Source organism: Hyperolius riggenbachi, chromosome 2, assembly GCF_040937935.1.
Source record: "Hyperolius riggenbachi isolate aHypRig1 chromosome 2, aHypRig1.pri, whole genome shotgun sequence".
Lineage (NCBI taxonomy): Eukaryota > Metazoa > Chordata > Amphibia > Anura > Hyperoliidae > Hyperolius > Hyperolius riggenbachi.
Genome location: NC_090647.1, coordinates 242,749,918 through 242,775,154, shown reverse-complemented (window position 1 = coordinate 242,775,154; position 25,237 = coordinate 242,749,918). Strand labels below are relative to the sequence as shown.

Genomic DNA, 25,237 nt, shown 5'->3' with positions numbered 1-25,237 from the left:
CTGTGCACAGATAGGGAGAACACAGGCAGAGAGGGGGCAGGCTTGAGCAGAACACCGGCAGAGAGGGGGCGGGCTTGAGCAGAACACAGGCAGAGAGGGGGCAGGCTTGAGCAGAACACAGGCAGAGAGGGGGGCGGGCTTGAGCAGAACACAGGCAGAGAGGGGGGCAGGCTTAAGCAGAACACAGGCAGAGAGGGGGGTGGGCTTGAGCTTGCTGATAAAGCAGCCGACTTAGAGCTCAGTCAGTGGTTTTTGCAGGGGTGATTACAAGATCACAGGGCAGATCAAAATGAAACAGACAGCAGCGTAAGTGTCTGTTCGCATGTCCCTACTTGGTATAGTATTAATTAAAGCAGGTTGCTTCATCTCTGGTACAAGTCAAAAACCAAAATATTTTTTTTTTATTTTTCACTCTGTGATCACTATGACTGAAGCCGGTAGGTATGGCACACAGACCCATCTGGTAATTGTGGAGCCGCTATAATAATAATAATTTTTTATTTATATAGCACCGACATCTTCTGTAGCACTGTACATGAACAAATACTGGGGAACATATATACATGTGACGTTCAAGACACTGTACAGTCATGGCATCCAGTTATACAAGTAGAAATACATGCATAGTTAATGAGTGGATTGAGATATCTCTGAGCCAATTGCAAGGTTTGGGGGATGGCTCAGATGAGGTCACATTTAACTCTTTCTGGTTCGTATAAAACCAACAGCCGGTTTACAGAGAGGCACTTTTCTGCTTCTTGTCCCTGCTGGCTATAATAATCTTTATTTATGTTAGGACATTTTGTATGCTATATCTTGTATGCTGTATATACTTAGTTTAGACGTAACTTAGTATAGAAAGAAGATAACTGATTACCATTCATGAGGAATGTTAGTCAAGAGCTTGTAACGCAAATGGACTTAAAGAACAATTGCTTTGCTAAGATGTAATGACATGTAGAGATGAGTATCTGTATATCTGTTGACTGAATGAACTCCATTAAACTTTGAAGAAGCCTAAGAAAGTCTATCTCCTATAATGCTTGCTGTGAGGAGAGTCGAGTCAGCTCACATTCTGTGAGGTGCACCTTTAAGGGAGTGCTGGTGCCGGAGCAAAAGGTGATTTCTAACACATATGGTAAATTACAGCAAAATAAAAAACAATACGTGGAGGTCCCTGCCCTTGTGAGCTTATAATCTAGAGGGTAGTGTAGTGGAAAAAATAGGGAGGGAGGGACAGGAGTTAGCGGATGAAGCAGTAAGCCTCCATTCTGACCTATAGCAATTTATAGGCTTGTCTGAAAAAGTGTGTTTTGAGAGTATGTTTTAAGTTTTCCAGGCTCAGAGCATGATGGGCAGGCTGTGGAAGAGAGTGTCAAGGGAGTGGGGATGCTTGTGAGAAGTCCTTAATGTAGGAGTGAGAGGAGGTGACCAAACTAGAGGACAAAAAGGTCTACTGGGAGGAGCAAAGGATCGAGGTGGGATGGTATCTAGAAATTAATGAGAAAATGTATGGAGGTGACAACTTGTGTAGAGCTTTGTATGATAGCGTGAGACGTTTAAACTGGATCCTTTGGGTAGCTGATAACCAATGGAGAGATTGGCAGAGAGGGGCTGCCTCAGAGGGACGGTAGAAAAGGTGGATGAGATGGGCAGCAGGAATTGCACGGAGCACAGCGATATAAATATCATGTAAACCAGGGGAGCTGGATGCCGCAGTGCACCAGGAATGCGGATTAATAGTTGGCACCCTGAAGAGGGCGTTTAGAGGCAGAGCTGGTCACTGTAGTGGTGAATTTAGCTTTTCAACTTGCAGGCTGATTGTGTGGAATTAGCACCACCAAAGCATTGTACCCACACTCTGTCTTTTTAGTTGTTGTCTGGAGGGGGTGCTAACACTGTTAAGTGCCTGAGTTGGATGCATAAACAATACATTACACTCCTATAGCTAAGAGTCTATGAAGAAGTGATAGTTAGGCTTGCAAGGACAATAGGCGTAAATTAGGCCATACCTTTGCTGTTCATATGCTTGGTTACAGTTCAGTCAAGTGCAGTTCTTCAGGTTGGCTCCTTGGTTACAGCTTCTTCATAGACACTCAGCTAGACGTCTGCTGGGGGGCCAGCAAACAAATGAATGCGCCTGACTCATCTTAGTTAGTATGCCCAATTTTCAAGAGGTTAAAAAAATGTTAATTGCAATATATGAATGGCAGTGATGAGGTATAGGCACAGCTTACATTTTAATTTATGAAGCAGAAGTGTTTATATTGTAATAAACTAGTTGTCCTGTAATATTCACCTCCTGTAATTATACTGAATTACATACTAAATAAGCCTGTGTTTATCTCAGAGTGGCTCTGACCCCGCTGTGGGTATTATTTTTATAGTGATGTATCAAGCTGCATACTGTATATTGTAACATATTAATTGTCCATGGATCTGACGTTTTGGGATTTTTAGATGGATTTTATGAGAAATTGTGCTGGGCCATTTTTTATAATAAATAAGCTGAAATACTTTTCTGATAATCTAATATTATAGCGTGCTTTTCCTAAAGAAATGTTTTCTATGTATAATAGTGCTTATTCTTTTAGTTGTTCTGGTTCAAGACTTCGGGTGGTACATGGGCTCTCTCATGATTATAAATACAGTGTACTCAGCCTACAAGCACAGCGTCAAATAAATTGTAAATATTTTATAATTATCAGTTCCCAGTGCAGGTAATTTGTGCTGTATTGTTTACCAGATGGTGGTTTCAGCTAACTTTCAGCTGGTTTTCACTGCTACCGTAGGTGAGTGAAAGGTCTCTGGCATAAACAAATGTTTGCTAGTGCTCACATTATCATCCTTTGAAGCATGTTTATTATGCATTTAAGTACTGAGAAATGTGTGTTTGTTGTAGAAAATTATTTCAGGATGATGTTTTATGTGAAATGTCAACAGATGTACCTACAAAATATAGCAAGGCAGTAGCATTCGAAGATGGCTATAAAAACATTGGCAACAAAATTCTGTAAAACTGGTTCAGTGTGTGTCATGCAAAACTTGGTCGCAACAACAAAAATGTTTTGACTGAAAATTTAGTTTTTTGATGCTTGAGAAAAAGGATGAATTGGCCTTAAAGTGTACCAAAGACAAAATAATAATGAAGTTTTAAACATTCCTGGGGCTTTCTCCAGCCCCATGCACATGGATCACTCCCACACCACCATCCTCCGCTGCCTGCAGCTCCAGTACTGGGTCCTGTAACTTCCTCCAGTCGTGGCCAGTCTGTGCAAGAGGAAGTGCGCTCTCTACATATCTCTCCGGTGGCCGCCTGAGAGATACGTAGAGGGCGCACTTCACTTTTGCAGACTGGCTGTGACTGGAGGAAGTTACAGGACCCAGTACTGGAGCTTCAGGCAGCGGAGGATGGAGGCGTGGGAGTGATCCGTGTGCATGGGGCTGGAGGAAGCCCCAGGTATGTATAAAACTTTTTAATTTTTCGTCTCTGGTTTCATTTAAGGGGGCCATACGTCTGTACACTTGGCAGTCCATCAATCATCAGATTTGATCCTAACAGTGGTGGGGTTGAAGAGGACATGGGAAGCCTGTGGAGCATCCACAGGCTAACCACTACTTACTTAAGTATCTGTTTTTTTACTTTTATTTTCTTACAGGTTTTCTTTAAGGAATTTCTTTACAATGAAGTGTATAAAACCAACTGAAATACCTTAATGTTCTTAAGGAATTGTAACTACAATTCATGCCCCCCGAGCAAAACTTTGATAGGGCCCCCACAATTGTTTACACCTCTTCCCTTGCCTCCCCTTCACGGTCTTGGGGCTCATCTCACAAGGCTCATAAAACAAGTGTGGCCATCATGAACTTTACAACCATAACAAGTGTAACCACAAAAACACCTGTTCTGAAGTATAGTCCCCTGTATCAGAGAAAGGGAAGGTTAGTAGTTGAAACGCCCCACAGCACTGGTCCCCCTGAGATCGCAGGTGCAGCTGCCCTCTAGCTACCCACCTGTACACCAGTTATGGGTAAGACATTGGAATTCAAGATACTAAAGGAGCTGCAGAGCAGCTAACTCATCAGTGGAGTGGGGGAACAGGTTTAGCTGTTATTCCAACACCGCCCCTTTACTTCTCCTTCCTTGGCTTTGAGATACTTCATGGGTGGCTGTACTCTGAAATGGACGGGAGCATGAAGAACAGGGCTCTAGACAGCAACGGTGGGGTTGAGGAGGACATAGGAATACAGAACAGAAAAAAGGACACTGTAGGCACATTAGAAAAAAACTGGAACAGCCGTAGGCTCCCATTAGAAAAGCTGTGATTTCCGGCAATGGGAGGAAACTTGGGCACAGGGCGGCTTTCCATACTGTGGCTTTGCATAGTGGCAAGACTCGGTGCCCAATATTTCATCAGGCTCCTCCCTGCACCCAAATGTACTCTCATTGCTGCTAGATTGCACCTCTAGGAGGCATCTGGAGGATCCTGACTATTACCACTGCTTAGTGAAGGTTTTTTTTACTTTTATTTCCTTACAGGTTTGCTTTAAGGAATTATTAATGATGAAATGTACGAATGCTATGGGTTACTAACAAATTATCTAAAAACCAATGAGCAATTGTAACACAAAACTTACTACTGTCTTGACTAATCTCACTGTACTATATCTGATAATATAGTATTATTACTGTATTTTTCACATACCTTGTAATGTCCTGCTTTTAAGCATAAATCACTTAGATAAATTTAAAAAAAGAACCATTTAATGAACACCTAAATATATTCTTATTTTGATTGTTTCTGAATATTTAATGTCCTGTGTTCTGTGCATTCAAATGAAAACTTCTCTTTGCTAAGAAAAAAGCAAGCCTCTCCAGATCAGCCTTGTATACTACAAGGATTTTAATATGCATTATTCCAGGTACTCAACATTTTTATGTGCATAAACCAGGATAAGCTAATAAAATATTTTCCCAATAGGAAAGGCAAAATGGGACTATCTGGTATGTTGATTTGCATAGTCCAGTGTGTGCAGGTGTGAGATAAAAAATATGTACCCCTTTGTAATATGTCATCTCTTCCAGATGATTTCAGTACACAAGAGTATAGTTCTACTGCTAATTGCTCACACTCTATTTGTTACACATGCTGTTAATTTTATTGCCAGAGTTTGAGTACTATTTTGGTGGGCAGAGAAATATCGATACGTATGTAACTTTCATCAAGAACTCTCAACACATCTAACAGTGGCCCATCCTCAACTTTTCAGATGAACATCAATACATACTGCCTGGGCTTGAATGCAAATTACTAACTTGAAGCAAGCTTGAAGCCTGGTAAAAACAAAAAAAAGTTAGATACTTACCAGTATTAAGGCTTCCCCAATCCTCCACAATCTCTCTGCTATTAGCCAGGAATCTCTTCATCTACACAGCCTAGCTCCTTGTACAAGCATGGCCACACTACACAGGAACCAGTAGGATTGGCACTTGCGCAGTTCCACTCATTTGTTCAGGGGTCCCAAGCTCGGGAATGGAGGGACATAGGAATACCAGGGAAGCCTCTGGACCATACAGAGCTTTCCCCCTACAGAGTTAAGTATCATTCTGACTTCAGGTACCCTCTAATAACCTTTTATGTGCAATTGTGCTATAGATGAAATTCAAACAGGTGGATTAATGGTGTTTTTCAAAGTTTTCATGAAAGGTATCAAGTTTAAGTGCACATTCTGCCTGGCAGTGTATAGCTGCCCTGTTTTGTCATTTATGAGAATAAAGATTAGCATGAAGTAGCCTTGAGTTACCTGAGAAAAAGATCATATCTAATGTCATCATTTGGATTCCCAGATGGAGTTGTATAACAGTAATCCATTAACACATTCCACCTATATTGATAAGAAGTTACTTGGTTATACATGAATACATATATAAATATATATAAATTGTATACATATATTGGATATTTTATTAGACATACACTGTACTGATGTTAAGGGTTCCTCATTATCTTTTCTGTGTAACTGCAAACCACCTAGCAGATGTCTAAAGCTTATTAATGTTTCTGATGAAAATATATTGCCAAACTCATATTGAAGGTTGAAAAACAATTTGTTGCAAATGTTAGAACAATGAGTTAGCTGTGAACATCTGAGCTGCAATGCATGATGGTCTTTATCAGAAGGCTTGTCCTAATGCAATGCATTATGGTCTAAATCAGAAGGCTTAGCCTAATACAATGTTCTGATTCAGAAGGTTAGGCCTATTATGATGCATTATGGTCTAAATCGGAAAGCTTAAACAATTGCAATGTAAAAGAAAATGTAAATATTAAGTTTATTAAGATAGAGGATGCATCCTTGATTGCTATATATATATATATAGAGAGAGAGAGGTGAGCGTAATGACTTAATTACGATTTCGCGAAATTTCGCGTTATTAGTGTAAGTACGATTACGGCCGTTAGTACTCGTAATCGCAAGCGTAATTTTCGCGTGGCTTTCGCATTACAGTGGGTATCGCAAAATTACATTTGCCTTGCATGCAACCGTTTGTAAGCGTAGTTACATAACGTAATTTCGCGATAGTTCATATTACTCTCATTGATCACAGTGTAATTATTGTGAAAAAGCTTGCTCTATGCGTAGAAACATTCTTGTCAATACACCCTTGAACTGCGCATGCTTAGTTTTTACATTATTTAACGTGAAAAAGCGTTCATATACGAAAACTTGTTAGCGTTCGTCTGACTACCGCTGATTCGCTTCTGATTGGCTAATGTATTACACACCAGCCTCTGTTGGGAAGAGTTAGTGGATGTGATAGGAGTAGAGAGAGCTTAGCTAGTTACCAGGGGCGTAGCAATAGGGGGTGCAGAGGTAGCCACCGCATCAGGCCCTTGGGCTACAGGGACCCCGAGGGGCCCACCCTCAACCACAGTATTAGCTCTTTATTGGTCCTATGCTGATAATATTCACTTCTATAGATGATTAGAATGGCAGTGATCATTAACACACAGTTTTCCATCCCCTTCTTGCACCTCAGACACTGTGGTTGTCCTTGATTGGTTTTGGTGTGGTGTATCAATTTTTATGTATCGAGAGCTTGGGGGGCCCCAATGCAAAACTTGCATTGGGGCCCACAGCTTCTTAGCTACGCCCCGGCTAGCTACTGCTCATTTATTTGCAGTCTACTGTATGTTTGTGGTTTGAAAATCTCCACAAATACAAGCTACAGCAGGCTGGATTGTAGTTGTATTCTAAAACAAAAGTCTTTTTTAAAGGAGAACTGTAGTGAGAGGTAAATGGAGGCTGCCATATTTATTTCCATTTAAGCAATACCAGTTGCTCGGCTGCCCTGCAGATCAATGTGGCTGCAGTAGTGTTTGAATCACACTAGAAACATGCATGCAGTTAATCTTGTCAGATCTGAAAATAATGTCAGAAACACCTGATCTGCTGCATGCTTGTTCTGGGTCTATGGCTAAAAGTATTAGAGGCAGAGGATTAGCAAGATAGCCAGGCAACTGGTATTGTTTCAAAGGAAATAAATATGACAGTCTCCATATTCTTCTCGCTACAGTTGTCCTTTAAAGGACAATTGTATTAAGAGGTATATGGAGGCTGCCATATTTATTTCCTTTTAAGCAATACCAATGCCCTGGCTATCTTTCTAATCCTCTACCATTAATACTTTTAGCCATAGACCCTGAACAAGCATGCAGCAGATCAAGTGTTTCTGATATTTGTGTCAGATTTCTGACAAGATTAGCTGCATGCATATTTCTGGTTTGATTCAAATACTACTGCAGCCAAATATACCAGCAGGGCTGCCAAGCAACTGGTTTTGTTTTAAAAGAAATACATTTGGCAGCCTCCATTTCCCCCACTACAGTTGTCCTTTAAGCATGGCCGATGAGTCCAAGCCGATGTTCCGATGTTTTTTTTTATTTGTACACTGCCAGCTTCTCCTGACTTATGGGGGTGATGGCCACACAGACCAAGCCGCTGATCCCCCCTCCCCTGGGTGCCAATGTCAATTTATGGGATATGTACACTGCCTGCTTCTCCTGACTTATCTGACTTATGGGGGTGGGTCACACAGAACAAGCCGCTGACCAACCCCCCCCCAGCCCCCCCGGCCGTCAAATTATGGAATATGTACACTCCCTGCCTCTTCTGGACCTGACTTATGGGGGTGATGGACACTTTGATCGAGCTGCTGCTCTCCCCGCCACTGTCATTTTATGGGATGTGTACATTGCCTGCTTCTCTTGGACCTGACTTATGGGGGTGATGGTCACTCTGACCGAGCCGCTGCTCCCCCGCCACTGTCATTTTATGGGATATGTACACTGCCTGCTTCTCCTGTCTTATGGGCGCGATGGTCACTCTGACCGAGCTGCTGCTCCCCTCTGCCTCCGTAATAAATAATACTGACATGTGCACTTCATATAATATTTTTTTTTATTCAAATCACTATGTATATTGAGGCTTTTAACAAAAAAAAACATAAATGTATCCTATCGTAACTTTAAAATTGATTTTCTCCAAAACTATAAGGTCTTTTTGAAGAAAAAAAAATGTCCCCTTATAACCACTGTTCTCCTTAACATACTCTGCTAATTTGGTGATTCTAGCTTGTAAGGGGGCTTTGCAATGTACCGCAAAAATTGCGGACATTAGGCGAAAATAAACGCGAAAATATTCGGGCGAATTTTCGCTTGTCGAAGCGAAAATTTTACTTATTTCAGCGAAAATTCGGCAAAAAGAATATTTGCATTTTTGCTCATCACTACTACACAGACAATATTGCAAGTAGTAGCTACAACTGATGAGCTGCCCCATCCTCAGAGCAGCACATGATTCTGAGAGGGAGCAAAAATTGATAGGACACCACCGCTTTACTCCAAATTATCCCGATTGGGGGTGGAGCTTCCCACGGTTGGTGGGCAGAGAATCCTGCCATTTGTGGACGGGGCTTCCCATGGTTGGTGGTTGAGGCTCCTTGTGGCTGAAAAGGCCTCTTTATTGATAATTGCACACGCCTGATTTGGTAACAGAATGCTGGATATTTCATGCCTTTCCTACAGTAGAAGCAACTAACAATGTTTACTCTGCTGCCTGTCTACTATCTCCTGGCCCATACTACAGTGCCTGCTGCAACTAACCTTAATAGCACAGGTGCAGAGAGGGTGACCTCCCTAAAGAAGAATAAAAACTAGGAGCAGGGCAGGAGAGGAGAGCACCGCCGAGGCCTATGGATGCCCATTAACGATACAATTTTACCAAACAATCAACCTTCTGATCTGATAATTGTGATCATAGGGAAACAATTGGAATCGCTATAGACTTTAATGGGGAGGCGAACTTTGAAAAATAGAAAAAATTATGCTGGCCACAAAAGTGATGGAAAAGATGTATCAAGGGGTCTAACACCTGGAGGGGGGCATGGCGGAGTGGGATACATGCCCAAAGTCCCGGGGAAAAATCTGGATTTGACGCAAAGCAGCGTTTTAAGGGCAGAAATCACATTGAATGCTAAATTGCAGGCCTAACGTGCTTTCAAACATCTTGCATGGGTATACATCAATCAGGGAGTGTAATTAGAGTACTGCTTCACACTGAGACACCAAACTCACTGTGTAACGCACCGCAAACGGCTGTTTGCGTAGTGACGGCCGTGCTGGACTGGTGCGCACCGTGGCCAGAGTGTAGGCCGTGGCGTTTTTCAAGCCCATATGGACGCCAGGCTGTGGTAGCTCAATGATAGAACAACAGTGACTGTCCAGCTGATCAAATTTGGTCTGACCACAATGAAGCAACGACCTTATTATCTTTTGTGTGCCACCCCCACCCGAGACACTCAAATAGCCGGCGGTCATTGCTTCATTGTGATACGCAAGCCCCTTCACCGCGGCAAGGTAATGATCATGAAGGGGGATGGGCACATGTACATGCCTTTTGTTTTTTTGTTGCAGCCGCCCGCAGTGCAGCCAGAAAAATTAGGCAGGCATGTACACGCACCAGAAAAATTAGTGTAGCGGCCGCTGCTAGCAGCGGCCTTAAAAATTCAGGAATCTGCCTGGACCCTGTTAGTGGTGGCAGAGAAGGCAAGCGGCCTGCAGGCAGAGATGCTGTGTGTGGGGACTGACTTAGTCTTCGGTCGTGCAGTAGTCCTCCGGGATCCATTCCTCATTTATTTTGATAAAGGTCAGGTACTGAACTCTGTCGTGACTTAGGCGACTTCTCTTCTCAGTAACTATGCCTCCAGCTGCACTGAAGGTCCTTTCTGACAGGACGCTTGCAGCAGGGCAAGAGAGAAGTTGTATGGCAAATTGGGACAGCTCTGCCCACAGGTCAAGCCTGCGTAACCAGTAGTCCAAGGGTTCAGCTCTGCTCACAGGGTCTACATCCACACTCAAGGCCAGGTAGTCGGCTACCTGCCGGTCCAGGCGTTGGTGGAGGGTGGATCCAGAAGGACTATGGCGAGGAGTTGGACTAAAGAACGTCCGCATGTCCGACATCACCCTGAGATCGCTGGAGCATCCTGTCCTTGCTTGCGTGGACTTGGGAGGAGGAGGATTACTGCCAGTGGTACCTTTATTGCGTTGTGCAGCCACATCACCCTTAAACGCATTGTAAAGCATCATCGACAGCTTGTTGTGCAAGTGCTGCATCCTTTCCGCCTTCTGTTGAGTTGTTAACAGGTCCGCCACTTTGTGCCTGTACCGAGGGTCTAGTAGCGTGGCCACCCAGTACAGGTCATTCGCCTTGAGTTTTTTGATACGGGGGTCCCTCAACAGGCTGGACAACATGAAAGAGGACATCTGCACAAAGCTTGATGCAGACGTACTCTCCATCTCCTCTTGCTCTTCCTCAGTGACGGGACTCAACTCCTCTTCCTCCCCCCAGCCACGAACAATACCACGGGAACGTGGAGCAGCAGAAGCCCCCTGTGATGGCTGCCGCGGTTGTTCTTCTTCCTTCGCCTCTTCCTCCTCCACAGAAACACCTTCCTCATCATCACCATCATCAGAGTCTGACTCCTCTCCTTCCCCACATGACTCCTCTTCTTCCTCCTCCTCCTCCTCCCCCCTCTATGCTGCCGCAGGTGTTGTGGGAACATCGGGTTCGGGTGTAAATGTCTCCCACGACTCCTGCTGCCGTAACTCTTCTCGTTCACGCTCCTCCACAGCTGTATCCACCACTCTACGCACGGCACGCTCCAGGAAGTAGGTGTAGGGGATCAAGTTGCTGATGGTGCCTTCATCGCGACTCACCAGTTTGGTCACCTCCTCAAAGGGTCCATGACCCTGCATGCATTTCACATCAGTGTCCAGTTGTTGGGCCACAACATCCACATCCTCCCAGATTGTGTCCTTGCACTGTAATGATACAGGTACTGGGTGACAGCTTTCTCCTGGTCTAGCAGGCGAGAGAACATCAGCAGGGTGGAATTCCAGCGAGTCGGGCTATCGTAAATCAGGTGTCTCACCGGCAAGTTGTTTCTACGCTGAATGTCCGCAAAATGTGCCATGGCCTTGTAAGAGTGCCTGAAATGCCCACACAACTTCCTGGCCTGCTTCAGGACATCCTCTAAGCCTGGGTACTTGGACACAAATCTTTGCACGACCAGATTCAGCACATGTGCCATGCAGGGTATGTGTGTCAGCTTTACCAAATTCAACGCAGCAATGAGATTGCTGCCGTTGTCACACACCACGTTGCCGATCTCAAGCTTGTGCGGGGTCAGCCATTGCTCCACCTGTTTGTTAAGAGCAGCCAGGAGAGCTGCTCCAGTGTGACTCTCCGCTTTCAGGCAAGACATGTCTAACACTGCGTGACACCATCGTACCTGGCATGCAGCATAGGCCCTGGGGTGCTGGGGCTGTGTAGCTGGAGAGGAGATCGCGGCACCAGCCAAGGAGGAGGAGGAGGATGATGACAGCGAAGCGGTGGTAGCAGGTGGAGAGGAGGTGGCTGGAGGCCTGCCTGCAAGCCGTGGAGGTGTGACAAGTCGGTCCGCTGCGCAGCCACGTACTCCCTGCTTGCTGCCATCGGTCACCAGGTTGACCCAATGGGCTGTGTATGTAATGTAGTGGCCCTGCCCGTGCTTGGCAGACCAGGCATCCGTGGTCAGGTGGACCCTTGACCCAACGCTGTGTGCCAGAGATGACACCACTTGCCTCTCAACTGCACGGTACAGTTTGGGTATGGCCTTTTGTGAAAAATAATTGCGGCCTGGTATCTTCCACTGCGGTGTACCAATGGCCACAAACTTACAGAAAGCCTCCGACTCCACCAGCTTGTATGGTAATAGCTGGCGAGCTAATAGTTCCACCACGCCAGCTGTCAGACGCCGGGCAAGAGGGTGACTGGCAGACATTTGCTTCTTACGCTCAAATACTTCCTTCACGGACAGCTGGGTACTGCTGTGGGCAGAGGAGAAGGAACCGCTGAAGGAAAGAGGCGGTGTGGAGGAGGGTGGCTGTGAAGGTGCAAGGGAGAAAGTGGATGAAGAAGATACACCTGAAGGAGGAAGAGGAGAAGGAGGGTGGCTTGTCTTTTGAGGGGTGCTGCTTTTCCTCAGGTGTTCTTGCCATAGCTGTTTGTGCCTTCTCTCCAGGTGCCTTAGTAAGGCACTTGTCCCTACGTGAGAGTTGGCCTTTCCACGGCTCAATTTTTGCTGGCAGAGACAACAGATGGCTTTGCTCCGATCTGAGACACACACGTGAAAAAATTTCCAAACCGCTGAGCCCCCTGGGGTGATGGCGCTACGGTGGCCTCAGCAGCTGACGTTGAATGGCATGTTGGCTAGCTGGCTATAGCTGGCGATACATGGCACCGGACACTGCCCCCAGCTGTTTCTGAGGACGAGCTCCCTCTGCTTCTATCATGGAGTCATCTCCTCCTACTCCTCTCTGACTCCTCCTCTGAACTGTCCCCTTGGTCATCTCCTCTACCGCGAACATATGTGGTATCATCGTCCTTATAATCCTCCTGGCCAGATGCGCTTTCCTCAGACACCTCCTCAACTGCACCAACTTCAGGTGGTTCATCATCCCCCTCCTCCATACTATCGCCACCTTACTCAGACGTATAAGGTGGTGTACCTGCGCCTTCTTGTTGTTGTTGCAGTAGTGGCTGGGAATCAGTGATTTCACCACCACCACCAAATAACTCCTGCAAAGTGTCAAATGCAGCGGATGTGGTGCTTGTTGTAGCGCTGGTGGCTGCGGGAGATGAGGTGTTCTGTGTTAAATACTCAAGCACCTCCTCACGATTTTGGGAAGTGATGGCACGTGCCTTCTTCTGAGCACTGTATTTTGGGCCAGGTCCGCACGAGATCACAGCAACACCACCTCACACAGACCTGCCGGTGCCTGGTGGCCTTCCTCTGGGTCTGCCTCTACCTCTTCCTCTACCTGGTTTGTCCATTTTGTCCATCTTGGGGGGATGCTAGGTATATGCAGTGAGGTGGGTTCACTCAACACAACAGGTAGTTAGATGCAGTGAGGTGGCCAGGTGGGTTCACTCAACACAACAGGTAGTTAGATGCAGTGAGGTGGCCAGGTGGATTCACTCAACGCAACAGGTAGTTAGATGCAGTGAGCTGGGTTCACTCAACACAAAGCTAAGTATATGCAGTGATGAGGTGGGTTAAGTAAACACAACAGGTACTGGGTAGTTAGATGCAGTGAGCTGGGTTCACTGAACAGTAAAGGTACTTAAGATGCAGTGAGGTGGGTTCTCACTCAACACAACAGATAGTTAGATGCAGTGAGCTGGGTTCACTGAACAGTAAAGGTACTTAAGATGAAGTGAGGTGGGTTCTCACTCAACACAACAGGTAGTTAGATGCAGTGAGCTGGGTTCACTGAACAGTAAAGCTACTTAAGATGCAGTGATGTGGGTTCTCACTCAACACAACAGGTAGTTAGATGCAGTGAGCTGGGTTCACTGAACAGTTAAGGTACTTAAGATGCAGTGAGGTGGGTTCCCACTCAACACAACAGGTAGTTAGATGCAGTGAGCTGGGTTCACTGAACAGTAAAGGTACTTAAGATGCAGTGAGGTGGGTTCTCACTCAACACAACAGGTAGTTAGATGCAGTGAGATGGGTTCACTGAACAGTAAAGGTACTTAAGATGCAGTGAGGTGGGTTCTCACTCAACACAACAGGTAGTTAGATGCAGTGAGCTGGGTTCACTGAACAGGAAAGGCACTTAAGATGCAGTGAGGTGGGTTCTCACTCAACACAACAGGTAGTTAGATGCAGTGAGCTGGGTTCACTGAACAGTAAAGGTGCTTAAGATGCAGTGAGGTGGGTTCTCACTCAACACAACAGGTAGTTAGATGCAGTGAGCTGGGTTCACTGAACAGTAAAGGTACTTAAGATGCAGTGAGGTGGGTTCTCACTCAACACAACAGGTAGTTAGATGCAGTGAGCTGGGTTCACTGAACAGTAAAGGTACTTAAGATGCAGTGAGGTGGGTTCTCACTCAACACAACAGGTAGTTAGATGCAGTGAGCTGGGTTCACTCAACACAAAGCCAAGTATATGCAGTGATGAGGTGGGTTAAGTAAACACAACAGGTACTGGGTAGTTAGATGCAGTGAACTGGGTTCACTGAACAGTAAAGAATCAGAATCAGAATCAATTTTATTTCGCCAAGTAAGTTTGCACCTACAAGGAATTTGTCTTGGCAGTTGCTTAACAAACACAAACACAAACAAAAACAATACAAGGGCAGACAGTGTGTATATTACAAGTCAAGGACATTATAAGTATAGTGGCAGTAAGCAATGTGAGAATTGTTCATTTACAGTTCTGTGCTGATTACTATCAAGTCCTAGCAGCTCTAACGTGGTTCAGCATTAAGTATGGCTACCGCTTGAGGAATAAAGCTGTTCCTGTGTCTGGAGGTTTTGGTAGCGATTGACCAGAATCTTACTCCTGAAGGCATGCGCTGGAAGATGGAGTGAGCTGGGTGAGAGGGGTCAGAGGCAATTTTGGTTGCTCTTTTTCTGCACCTGCTAGCATAAAGATCCTGCAGGGAAGGTAAACTACAGCCAATTATCCTTTCCGCTGTTCGGATAATGCCCTGCAGCCTCCCCTTTTCTAATGCTGAGCAGGAGCCGAACCATACAGTCATAGAAGATGTTATGGTGGACTTGATGATTGCAGTGTAGAACTGCACCATTAGATTTTGAGGTAGGCCAAACTTTTTCAGCTGCCGTAGATGGTACATCCTCTGTTGCGCTTTCTTGACAATAGTGGCCGTATTGTTATCCCATTTTAGGTTGTGTGAGATCGTGGACCCAAGAAACTTGAATGACTCTACCTGGGTTATTGTGGATCCATTTATGGTTAAGGGGAGGTGCTGGGGGGGGAGATCTCCTAAAATCTATTGTCATCTCCATGGTTTTGAGAGCGTTTAGTTCCAAGTTGTTGCTGCTGCACCAGGAGGAAAGCTGTCCCACCACATGCCTGTATGCAGATTCATCCCCGTTTTGTATGAGACCAACTACTGTTGTGTCATCTGAAAACTTCAGAACCTTAACAGATGGATCTGTGGAGATGCAGTCATTGGTGTACAGTGAGTAGAGCAGTGTGGAAAGCACACAGCCCTGGGGTGCACCAGTACTGATGGTCAGAAAGCTTGATGTGTGTTTACCAAGTCTAACACGCTGTCTCCTATCGGTTAGGAAATTGGTTATCCATTTGCAGATGGATTCAGGTATGTGTAGCTGGGAGAGCTTGCTGTGTAGCAGAGATAGCATTATGGTATTAAATGCAGAGCTGTAATCTATAAATAAAATCCTGGTGTAGGTTCCTGGGGTGTCTAGATGCTGTAGTACATAATGCATACACATGTTCACGGCATCATCTGCGGATCTATTAGGCCTGTAGGCAAATTGCAGAGAGTCCAGCAGGGATCTGTGATAGATTTCAGATAAGCCATTAACAGTTTTTCGAATGCTTTCATGACCAATGATGTCAGGGCAACAGGCCTGTAATCATTTAAACATGTAGGTTTTGAATTTTTGGGGATTGGTACAATAGTTGAGCTTTTAAAACAGGCCGGAACAATTGAGAGTTCGAGAGATGCTTTGAATATGTCTGTGAATACAGGAGCTAATTGATCGGCACAGAGTTTCAGGCAGTTCGCAGAGATAGAGTCTGGCCCCATTGCTTTCCTAGTGTTTTGTCTTTTGAAGAGTCTGTTTACATCTGATTGGCATATTGTTAGAGCATGCACATCTGGGGACAGGCCAATAGATTGTGTCTGGCCTCCTGTGTTGTGTAGTTGCTGAGGCACCGTAGGGGGTGGAGACATTGGCTGGCAGGAAGAGTGTTCAGTTTGCCTGCTGCAGAGATGGAAATTATGCGAACTGACTTGGTGTGTTTGGCTTTTGTTGCTAGTGTCAAACCTGCAATAAAATGTATTCAGTTCATTTGCAAGCTGCAGATTGTGTAGTGAGGGCGGAGATTTCTTCCTGTAGCTGGTAATTTCATGCAGAGATTTCCATATTGTGAACGAGTCGGCGTTTGAACATTGTTTCTCAAGTTTTTTAGAATAATCTTTTTTTGCGTCAGTAATGGCTCTCTGCAGTTTGTATTTCGCAGCTTTGTAGAGGACTTTATCACCTGTACGATATGCCCTTTCTTTATCGAGGTGCAGCTTTCTAAGATGTGATGTAATCCAGGGTTTATCGTTATTGTACCTGGTGCACTTTTTTGTGGGGATGCAGGACTCTTCACAAAAGGTAACATATGATGTCACAGCGTCAGTGTATTCATTTAGGTCACTGGTGGATTCTTTAAATATATTCCAGTTTGTTAAATCAAAGCAGCTCTGTAGTTTTTCTACAGCTTCACTCATCCATTTCTTAACTGTGGTCACTACAGGTTTGGCAGTTTTTAGTCTTTGGATGTATGTTGGGATAAGCTGTATAACAGCATGATCCGAGTTCCCCAAAGCTACTTAAGATGCAGTGAGGTGGGTTCTCACTCAACACAACAGGTAGTTAGATGCAGTGAGCTGGGTTCACTGAACAGTAAAGGTTCTTAAGATGCAGTGAGATGGGTTCTCACTTAACACAAAAGGTAGTTAGATGCAGTGAGCTGGGTTCACTGAACAGTAAAGGTACTTAAGATGCAGTGAGGTGGGTTCTCACTCAACACAACAGGTAGTTAGATGCAGTGAGCTGGGTTCACTCAACACAAAGCTAGGTATATGCAGTGATGAGGTGGGTTAAGTAAACACAACCGGTACTGGGGTATATGCAGTACTGGGTAGTACAATGTGCAGCTCCCTGTCACACACACAGGTAGTCACTGAATGTGCTGGGCTGCTGGCAGTGGCACACACACTATCAATTAGCAAGGCTGTGCATGCAATAAAAGTGTCAGTTTGACACACAGAAAAAAAAAATATGTACAGGATGAGCTCTGAAAAGAGCTGTTGCTGTTGATGGGTGCTTTAAAAGCAATAATAATCAGTCAGGAGCAAGCAAAGCAGCCTAGAACCTAACTAATCTGTCCCTAGGAGAAAAAGTCTGCACCAGCTGTCCCTTTCCTCTCTCTAGCAGGCACACGAGTGAGTGTAATGGTCGCCGGACCCTGCCTTATATAAGGGGGGTGGGGCTCCAGGGCTTAGTGTAGCCTGAATGGCTACAATGTGCCTGCTGACTGTGATGCAGAGGGTCAAAGTTGACCCTCATAGTGCATTATGGGGCGAATCGAACTTCCGCAAAAGTTCGCCTAGTGCAGGCGAACGCGAACCCTCTAAGTTCGCCTGGAAAAGTTCGCCGGCAAACCGTTCACTACATCTCTACTTCTTATATGTCTTGGACAGAAATGACAATGTTAGCCTGTCTCAAAGCTCATTCCTTGTGCATTTAGGAGTGGGAAAAAAGATCACACAGATCCAAAATGGATAAAAGGGGGTGGGGGGGGGTGAGCTGTCACCCTAAAACAAAAACACAGAGACAAAAGGAGCCCAAATGGTGCAGTACTGCACACTAAATAGATTAAATAAGAAATAGTACACAGAGGGTACTCACAACGGGAGGTTGCAATGGGGCACCCACCGACTGCAGGCAGGTGGAGATCAATAAACCCGACTCCACTCGGGGGTCCCGGTCAGCTGGAAATAGTCGCACTTTTAACCACATAACGACCGCCCCCAGCCGATGGGCGGCGGCAAAGTCTGGGCCCAAACGACCGCAATACGCCCATCGGCGGGGGCGGCTGCGGGAGTGGCTATGCGGCGATCGCGTCATTCGTGACGCGATCAGCCGCCGGGGACTGGCTCCGCCCCCCGTTCGCCGTAACCCGCCGGCCGTTCGGAAGCGCCGGCGGGTTACTGGCATCCGGATCGCCGCTGCAACAGTGTATAATAGGCTTTGTAATGTATACAAAGCCTATTATACTGGCTGCCTCCTGCCCTGGTGGTCCCAGTGTCCGAGGGACCACCAGGGCAGGCTGCAGCCACCCTAGTCTGCACCAAACACACTGATTTCCCCCCCCCCCTGCCCCCTGATCGCCCACAGCACCCCTCAGACCCCCCCCTGCCCACCCCCCAGACCACTGTTTGCACCCAGTCACCCTCCTAATCACCCATCAATCACTCCCTGTCACTATCTGTCAACGCTATTTTTTTTTTAAGTCCCTAATCTGCCCCCTACTCCCTCCTGATCACCCCCCCACCCCTCAGATTCTCCCCAGACCCCCCCCAGACCCCCCCCCCCCCGTGTACTGTATGCATCTATCCCCCCTGATCACCTGTCAATCACCTGTCAATCACCTGTCAATCACCTGTCAATCACCCGTCAATCACCCCCTGTCACTGCCACCCATCAATCAGCCCCTGATCTGCCCCTTGCGGGCAATCTGATCACCCCCCCACACCAATAGATCGCCCGCAGATCCGACATCAGATCACCTCCCAAATCCATTGTTTACATCTATTCTCTCCTCTAAACACCCACTAATTACCCATCAATCACCCCCTATCACCACCTGTCACTGTTACCCATCAGATTAGACCCTAATCTGCCCCTTGCGGGCACCCAATCACCTGCCCACACGCTCAGATTGCCCTCAGACCCCCCCCCTTATCAATTCGCCCGTGCAATATTTACATCTGTTCTCCCCTGTAATAACCCACTGATTACCTGTCAATCACCCATCAATCACCCCCTGTCACTGCCACCCATCAATCACCCCCTGTCACTGCCACCCATCAATCAGCCCCTAACCTGCCCCTTGCGGGCAATCTGATCACCCACCCACACCAATAGATCGCCCGCAGATCCGACATCAGATCACCTCCCAAATCCATTGTTTACATCTATTCTCTCCTCTAAACACCCACTAATTACCCATCAATCACCCCCTATCACCACCTGTCACTGTTACCCATCAGATTAGACCCTAATCTGCCCCTTGCGGGCACCCAATCACCTGCCCACACGCTCAGATTGCCCTCAGACCCCCCCCTTATCAATTCGCCCGTGCAATATTTACATCTGTTCTCCCCTGTAATAACCCACTGATTACCTGTCAATCACCCATCAATCACCCCCTGTCACTGCCACCCATCAATCACCCCCTGTCACTGCCACCCATCAATCAGCCCCTAACCTGCCCCTTGCGGGCAATCTGATCACCCACCCACACCAATAGATCGCCCGCAGATCCGACATCAGATCACCTCCCAAATCCATTGTTTACATCTATTCTCTCCTCTAAACACCCACTAATTACCCATCAATCACCCCCTATCACCACCTGTCACTGTTACCCATCAGATTAGACCCTAATCTGCCCCTTGCGGGCACCCAATCACCCGCCCACACCTCAGAACGCCCTCAGACCCCAGCCCTGATCACCTCGCCAGTGCATTGCTTGCATCTATTTCCCCCCTCTAATCACACCTTGAGACACCCATCAATCACCTCCTGTCACCCCCTAGCACACCTACCCATCAGATCAGGCCCTAATTTGCCCCGTGTGGGCTCCTGATCACTCGGCCAAACCCTCAGATCCCCCTCAGACCCCCTTCCGATCACCTCCCCAGTGCATTGATTGCATCTATTTTCCCCTCTAACCGCCCCCTGAGACACCCATCAATCACCTCCTGTCACCCCCCTAGCACTCCTATCCATCAGATCAGGCCCAATACATCCTGTCATCTAAGAGGCCACCCTGCTTATGACCGATTCCACAAAATTTGCCCCCTCATAGACCACCTGTCATCAAAATTTGCAGATGCTTATACCCCTGAACAGTCATTTTGAGAAATTTGGTTTCCAGACTACTCACAGTTTTGGGCCCGTAAAATGCCAGGGCAGTATAGGAACCCCACAAGTGACCCCATTTTAGAAAGAAGACACCCCAAGGTATTCTGTTAGGTGTATGATGAGTTCATAGAATATTTTATTTTTTGTCAAAAGTTAGCGGAAATTGGATTGTTATTGTTTTTTTCACAAAGTGTCATTTTTCACTAACTTGTGAGAAAAAATAAAATCTTCTATGAACTCACCATACCCCTAACGGAATACCTTGGGGTGTCTTCTTTCTAAAATGGGGTCACTTGTGGGGTTCCTATACTGCCCTGGCATTTTAGGGGCCCTAAACCGTGAGGAGTAGTCTAGAAAACAAATGCCTCAAAATGACCTGTGAATAGGACGTTGGGCCCCTTAGCGCACCTAGGCTGCAAAAAAGTGTCACACATGTGGTATCGCCATACTCAGGAGAAGTAGTATAATGTGTTTTGTGGTGTATTTTTACACATACCCATGCTGGGTGGGAGAAATCTCTCTGTAAATGGACAATTGTGTGTAAAAAAAATCAAAAATGTGTCATTTACAGAGATATTTCTCCCACCCAGCATGGTTATATGTAAAAATACACCACAAAACACATTATACTACTTCTTCTGAGTACGGCGATACCACATGTGTGACACTTTTTTGCAGCCTAACTGTGCTAAGGGGCCCAAAGTCCAATGAGTACCTTTAGGATTTCACAGGTCATTTTGAGACATTTGGGTTCAAGACTACTCCTCACGGTTTAGGGCCCCTAAAATGCCAGGGCAGTATAGGAACCCCACAAGTGACCCCATTTTAGAAAGAAGACACCCCAAGGTATTCTTTTAGGTGTATGATGAGTTCATAGAAGATTTTATTTTTTGTCACAAGTTAGCGGAAATTGATATGTATTGTTTTTTTTTTCACAAAGTGTCATTTTCCGCTAACTTGTGACAAAAAAAAAATCTTCTATGAACTCACCATACTCCTAACAGAATACCTTGGGGTGTCTTCTTTCTAAAATGGGGTCACTTGTGGGGTTCCTATACTGCCCTGGCATTTTAGGGGCCCTAAACCGTGAGGAGTAGTCTAGAATCCAAATGCCTCAAAATGACCTGTGAATAGGACGTTAGGCCCCTTAGCGCACCTAGGTTGCAAAAAAGTGTCACACATGTGGTATCGCCGTACTCAGAAGAAGTAGTATAATGTGTTTTGGGGTGTATTTTTATACATACCCATGCTGGGTGGGAGAAATCTCTCTGTAAATGGACAATTGTGTGTAAAAAAAATCAAATAATTGTCATTTACAGAGATATTTCTCCCACCCAGCATGGGTATGTGTAAAAATACACCCCAAAACACATTATACTACTTCTCCTGAGTACGGCGGTACCACATGTGTGGCACTTTTTTGCACCCTAAGTGCGCTAAGGGGCCCAAAGTCCAATGAGTACCTTTAGGATTTCACAGGTCATTTTGCCACATTTGGTTTCAAGACTACTCCTCACGGTTTAGGGCCCCTAAAATGCCAGGGCAGTATAGGAACCCCACAAATGACTCCATTTTAGAAAGAAGACACCCCAAGGTATTCCGTTAGGAGAATGGCGAGTTCATAGAAGATTTTATTTTTTGTCACAAGTTAGCGGAAAATGACACTTTGTGAAAAAAAACAATTACAATCAATTTCCGCTAACTTGTGACAAAAAAAAAAAATCTTCTATGAACTCACCATACATCTAACGGAATACCTTGGGGTGTCTTCTTTCTAAAATGGGGTAATTTGTGGGGTTCCTATACTGTCCTGGCATTTTAGGGGCCCTAAACCGTGAGGAGTAGTCTTGAAACGAAATTTCTCAAAATGACCTGTGAAATCCTAAAGGTACTCATTGGACTTTGGGCCCCTTAGCGCAGTTAGGGTGCAAAAAAGTGCCACACATGTGGTATCGCCGTACTCAGGAGAAGTAGTATAATGTGTTTTGGGGTGTATTTTTCCACATACCCATGCTGAGTGGGAGAAATATCTCTATAAATAGACAATTGTGTGTAAAAAAAATAAAAAAATTGTCATTTACGGAGATATTTCTCCCACCCAGCATGTGTATGTGTAAAAATACACCCCAAAACACATTATACTACTTTTCCTGAGTACGGCAATACCACATGTGTGGCACTTTTTTGCGGCCTAACTGCGCTAAGGGGCCCAAAGTCCAATGAGCATCTTTAGGCTTTACAGGGGTGCTTACAATTAGGCACCCCCCAAATGCCAGGACAGTAAACACACCCCACAAATGACCCCATTCTGGAAAGTAGACACTTCAAGGTATTCAGAGAGGAGCATAGTGAGTCCGTGGCAGATTTCATTTTTTTTTGTCGCAAGTTAGAAGAAATGGAAACTTTTTTTTTTTTTTTTTTTTGTCACAAACTGTCATTTTCCGCTAACTTGTGACAAAAAATAAAATCTTCTATGAACTCACCATGCCTCTCACTGAATACTTTGGGATGTCTTCTTTCCAAAATGGGGTCATTTGGGGGGTATTTGTACTATCCTGGAATTTTAGCCCCTCATGAAACATGACAGGTGCGCAGAAAAGTCAGAGATGCTTGAAAATGGGAAAATTCACTTTTGGCACCATAGTTTGTAAACGCTATAACTTTTACCCAATCCAATAAATATACACTGAATGTTTTTTTTTTTATCAAAGACATGTAGCAGAATAACTTTCGCGCTCAAATGTATAGGAAATTTTACTTTATTTGAAAAATGTCAGCACAGAAAGTTAAAAAAGTCATTTTTTTGACAAAATTCATGTCTTTTTTGATGAATATAATAAAAAGTAAAACTCGCAGCAGCAATCAAATAGCATCAAAAGAAAGCTGTATTAGTGACAAGAAAAGGAGGTAAAATTCATTTAGGTGGTAGGTTTTATGACCGAGCAATAAACCGTGAAAGCTGCAGTGGTCTGAATGGAGAAAAAGGCTCTGGTCCTTAAGGGGCGAAAAGACTGTGGTCCCGAAGTGGTTAAAGGAAAAAAGAGTCTTATGGACCCATAGACGGGGTCCAAAGGTATCCCCTACCTTGAGACAGAGGGGGTATTAAATGCACAAACAGGATGAAAAGGCACCCAAAGGATAATAAAATAAATTAAAATCTATAAAATCAATAAGTGGCTTACCTCATTGTAGGCAAATTCATCTATAAATGAATAATCTTTAATAGCACTGGCAACGCATTTTGTGGGTCTCCACCCACTTCCAAAGGCCAAATCAAGTGCCACACTATGTTCAGAGCCAGAAATAGAGCGCCTTTCTCTAATTTTATTATCCTTTGGGCGCCTTTTCATCCTGTTTGTAGATCCAAAATGGATGAGTGTACTTACACTACATTTACTCTGAATATTCATATATAATTCATATATAATGGATTTTCAAAGTGAACTGTATTCTAGTGTGATCAGTTGTGATGTTTTGTAAGTTCCTGGACACTATGTGAATGAGCATAGCTGTTGCAGCATGGGTATTTACTATTGCAATCCAAGATCCATTTTTACTGTGGAAAAAATAAAACGTTTCCTTAAATGCCTTCTTGTTGTATTTTAGCTTGGTTTTGCTTCATTTACAAATATTTCTGGTCAAACCTTCTTTGCAGAGCGTTAAAAAAATACAAAATGATTGCAAAAGTTCCTGTTTACTCACAAAATGTAAATGCTTTTGAACTATTATTTAACAAGGTCAAAACACAAAGTGCAAGCCATCAGAAAGGCATTGTGTTGTAAAATACCGTCCGTCGAGGTTGGTTGCTCTCACTGCTGCATATATTTTTGTTTTCAATGGTAATCCGGTACTTGGTATTAGCATCTGCTCTCTGTAGGTTGAATCCTGTAACAGTCAGAAATGTTCACATGAATTAGTAAATAAAATATTTAGAATTCAGTTTTGTTGAAGGCAACTGGCAAGCAGCGATGAACGACGGATGAAATCTGAAGGACTTTCATTGGATTTCATCCTCTTAATTAATGCAGCTGAGCGGGTGGGCGAGGGGGGTTCAACTTACCCAGCATATGACTTCTTTCATCTGTCCCACGGCACCTCCCACGCTGCGTTCCAAGCTGCATCATGTGACTACAAACACTTCCTCCTTCAACACGGAAGGAGGAAGTGTTTGTAGTCACATGACGCGGCTTGAAACGCAGCATGGGAGGCGCCGTGGGACAGATGAAACAAGACATATGCTGAGTAAGTTTAACACCCCCTCACCCACCCGCTCAGCTGCATTAATTAAGAGGCTGAAATCCGAATGAAAGTCATTCAGATTTCATCCAAATACAATCCGGAGAGCATTACCACTGGCAAATATTTATTTATCAAAACTTGTATGTACTTTAAAACACGATTTTTTACACTGTAATCTCATAATTTACATCAGACATATTTGATTAAGGCTAACACAATTTACTAGTTAACACAGTAGATTAAATCATATCATTTTCAACATATTTTATGCAATTCATCTTCAGGAACCTAACCTGTACACTGAACTGACCTTAAAGGACACCTAATGTTAGAGAGACATGGAAGCTGCCATGTTTATTTCATTTTAAACATTGCACATTACCTGTCTGTACTGCTGATCACCTGTCTCTAATACTTTTAGTCATAGTCCCCAAACAAGCATGCAGATCAAATGTTTCTGACTGGGTTAGCCACATGCTTGTTCCAGGTGTGTGATTCAGACTGCACTGCAACCAAGCATGCATGAAAAAAATGTGCCTGGAAAAAAAGGGTGCAGGGTTTGTAGCCAGTAGAATATCGCTAAATTTAGTGATATTCTACTACTGAAATTCCATAGTAGAGTATTGGTACTATTTGCCGATATTTTGCTATGTCCTAGCCCTTCTCTCACACAGGAGCCTCCCTCTAC

At 44.9% G+C, this 25,237-nt stretch overlaps 1 protein-coding gene across 1 annotated transcript in view; it reads right to left on the bottom strand.

Moving 5' to 3' along the window:
• The window catches only part of ZPLD1 (zona pellucida like domain containing 1), a 344,870-nt gene that overhangs the window by 29,151 nt on the left and 290,482 nt on the right, over positions 1 to 25,237 (bottom strand). The window contains exons 6-7 of the mRNA XM_068265320.1: positions 24,098 to 24,195; positions 5,806 to 5,886 (exon numbers count right to left, since the gene is read on the bottom strand). Coding sequence (XP_068121421.1) covers positions 5,806 to 5,886; positions 24,098 to 24,195 — 179 coding nt within the window. The remainder of the gene's footprint in view (positions 1 to 5,805; positions 5,887 to 24,097; positions 24,196 to 25,237) is intronic.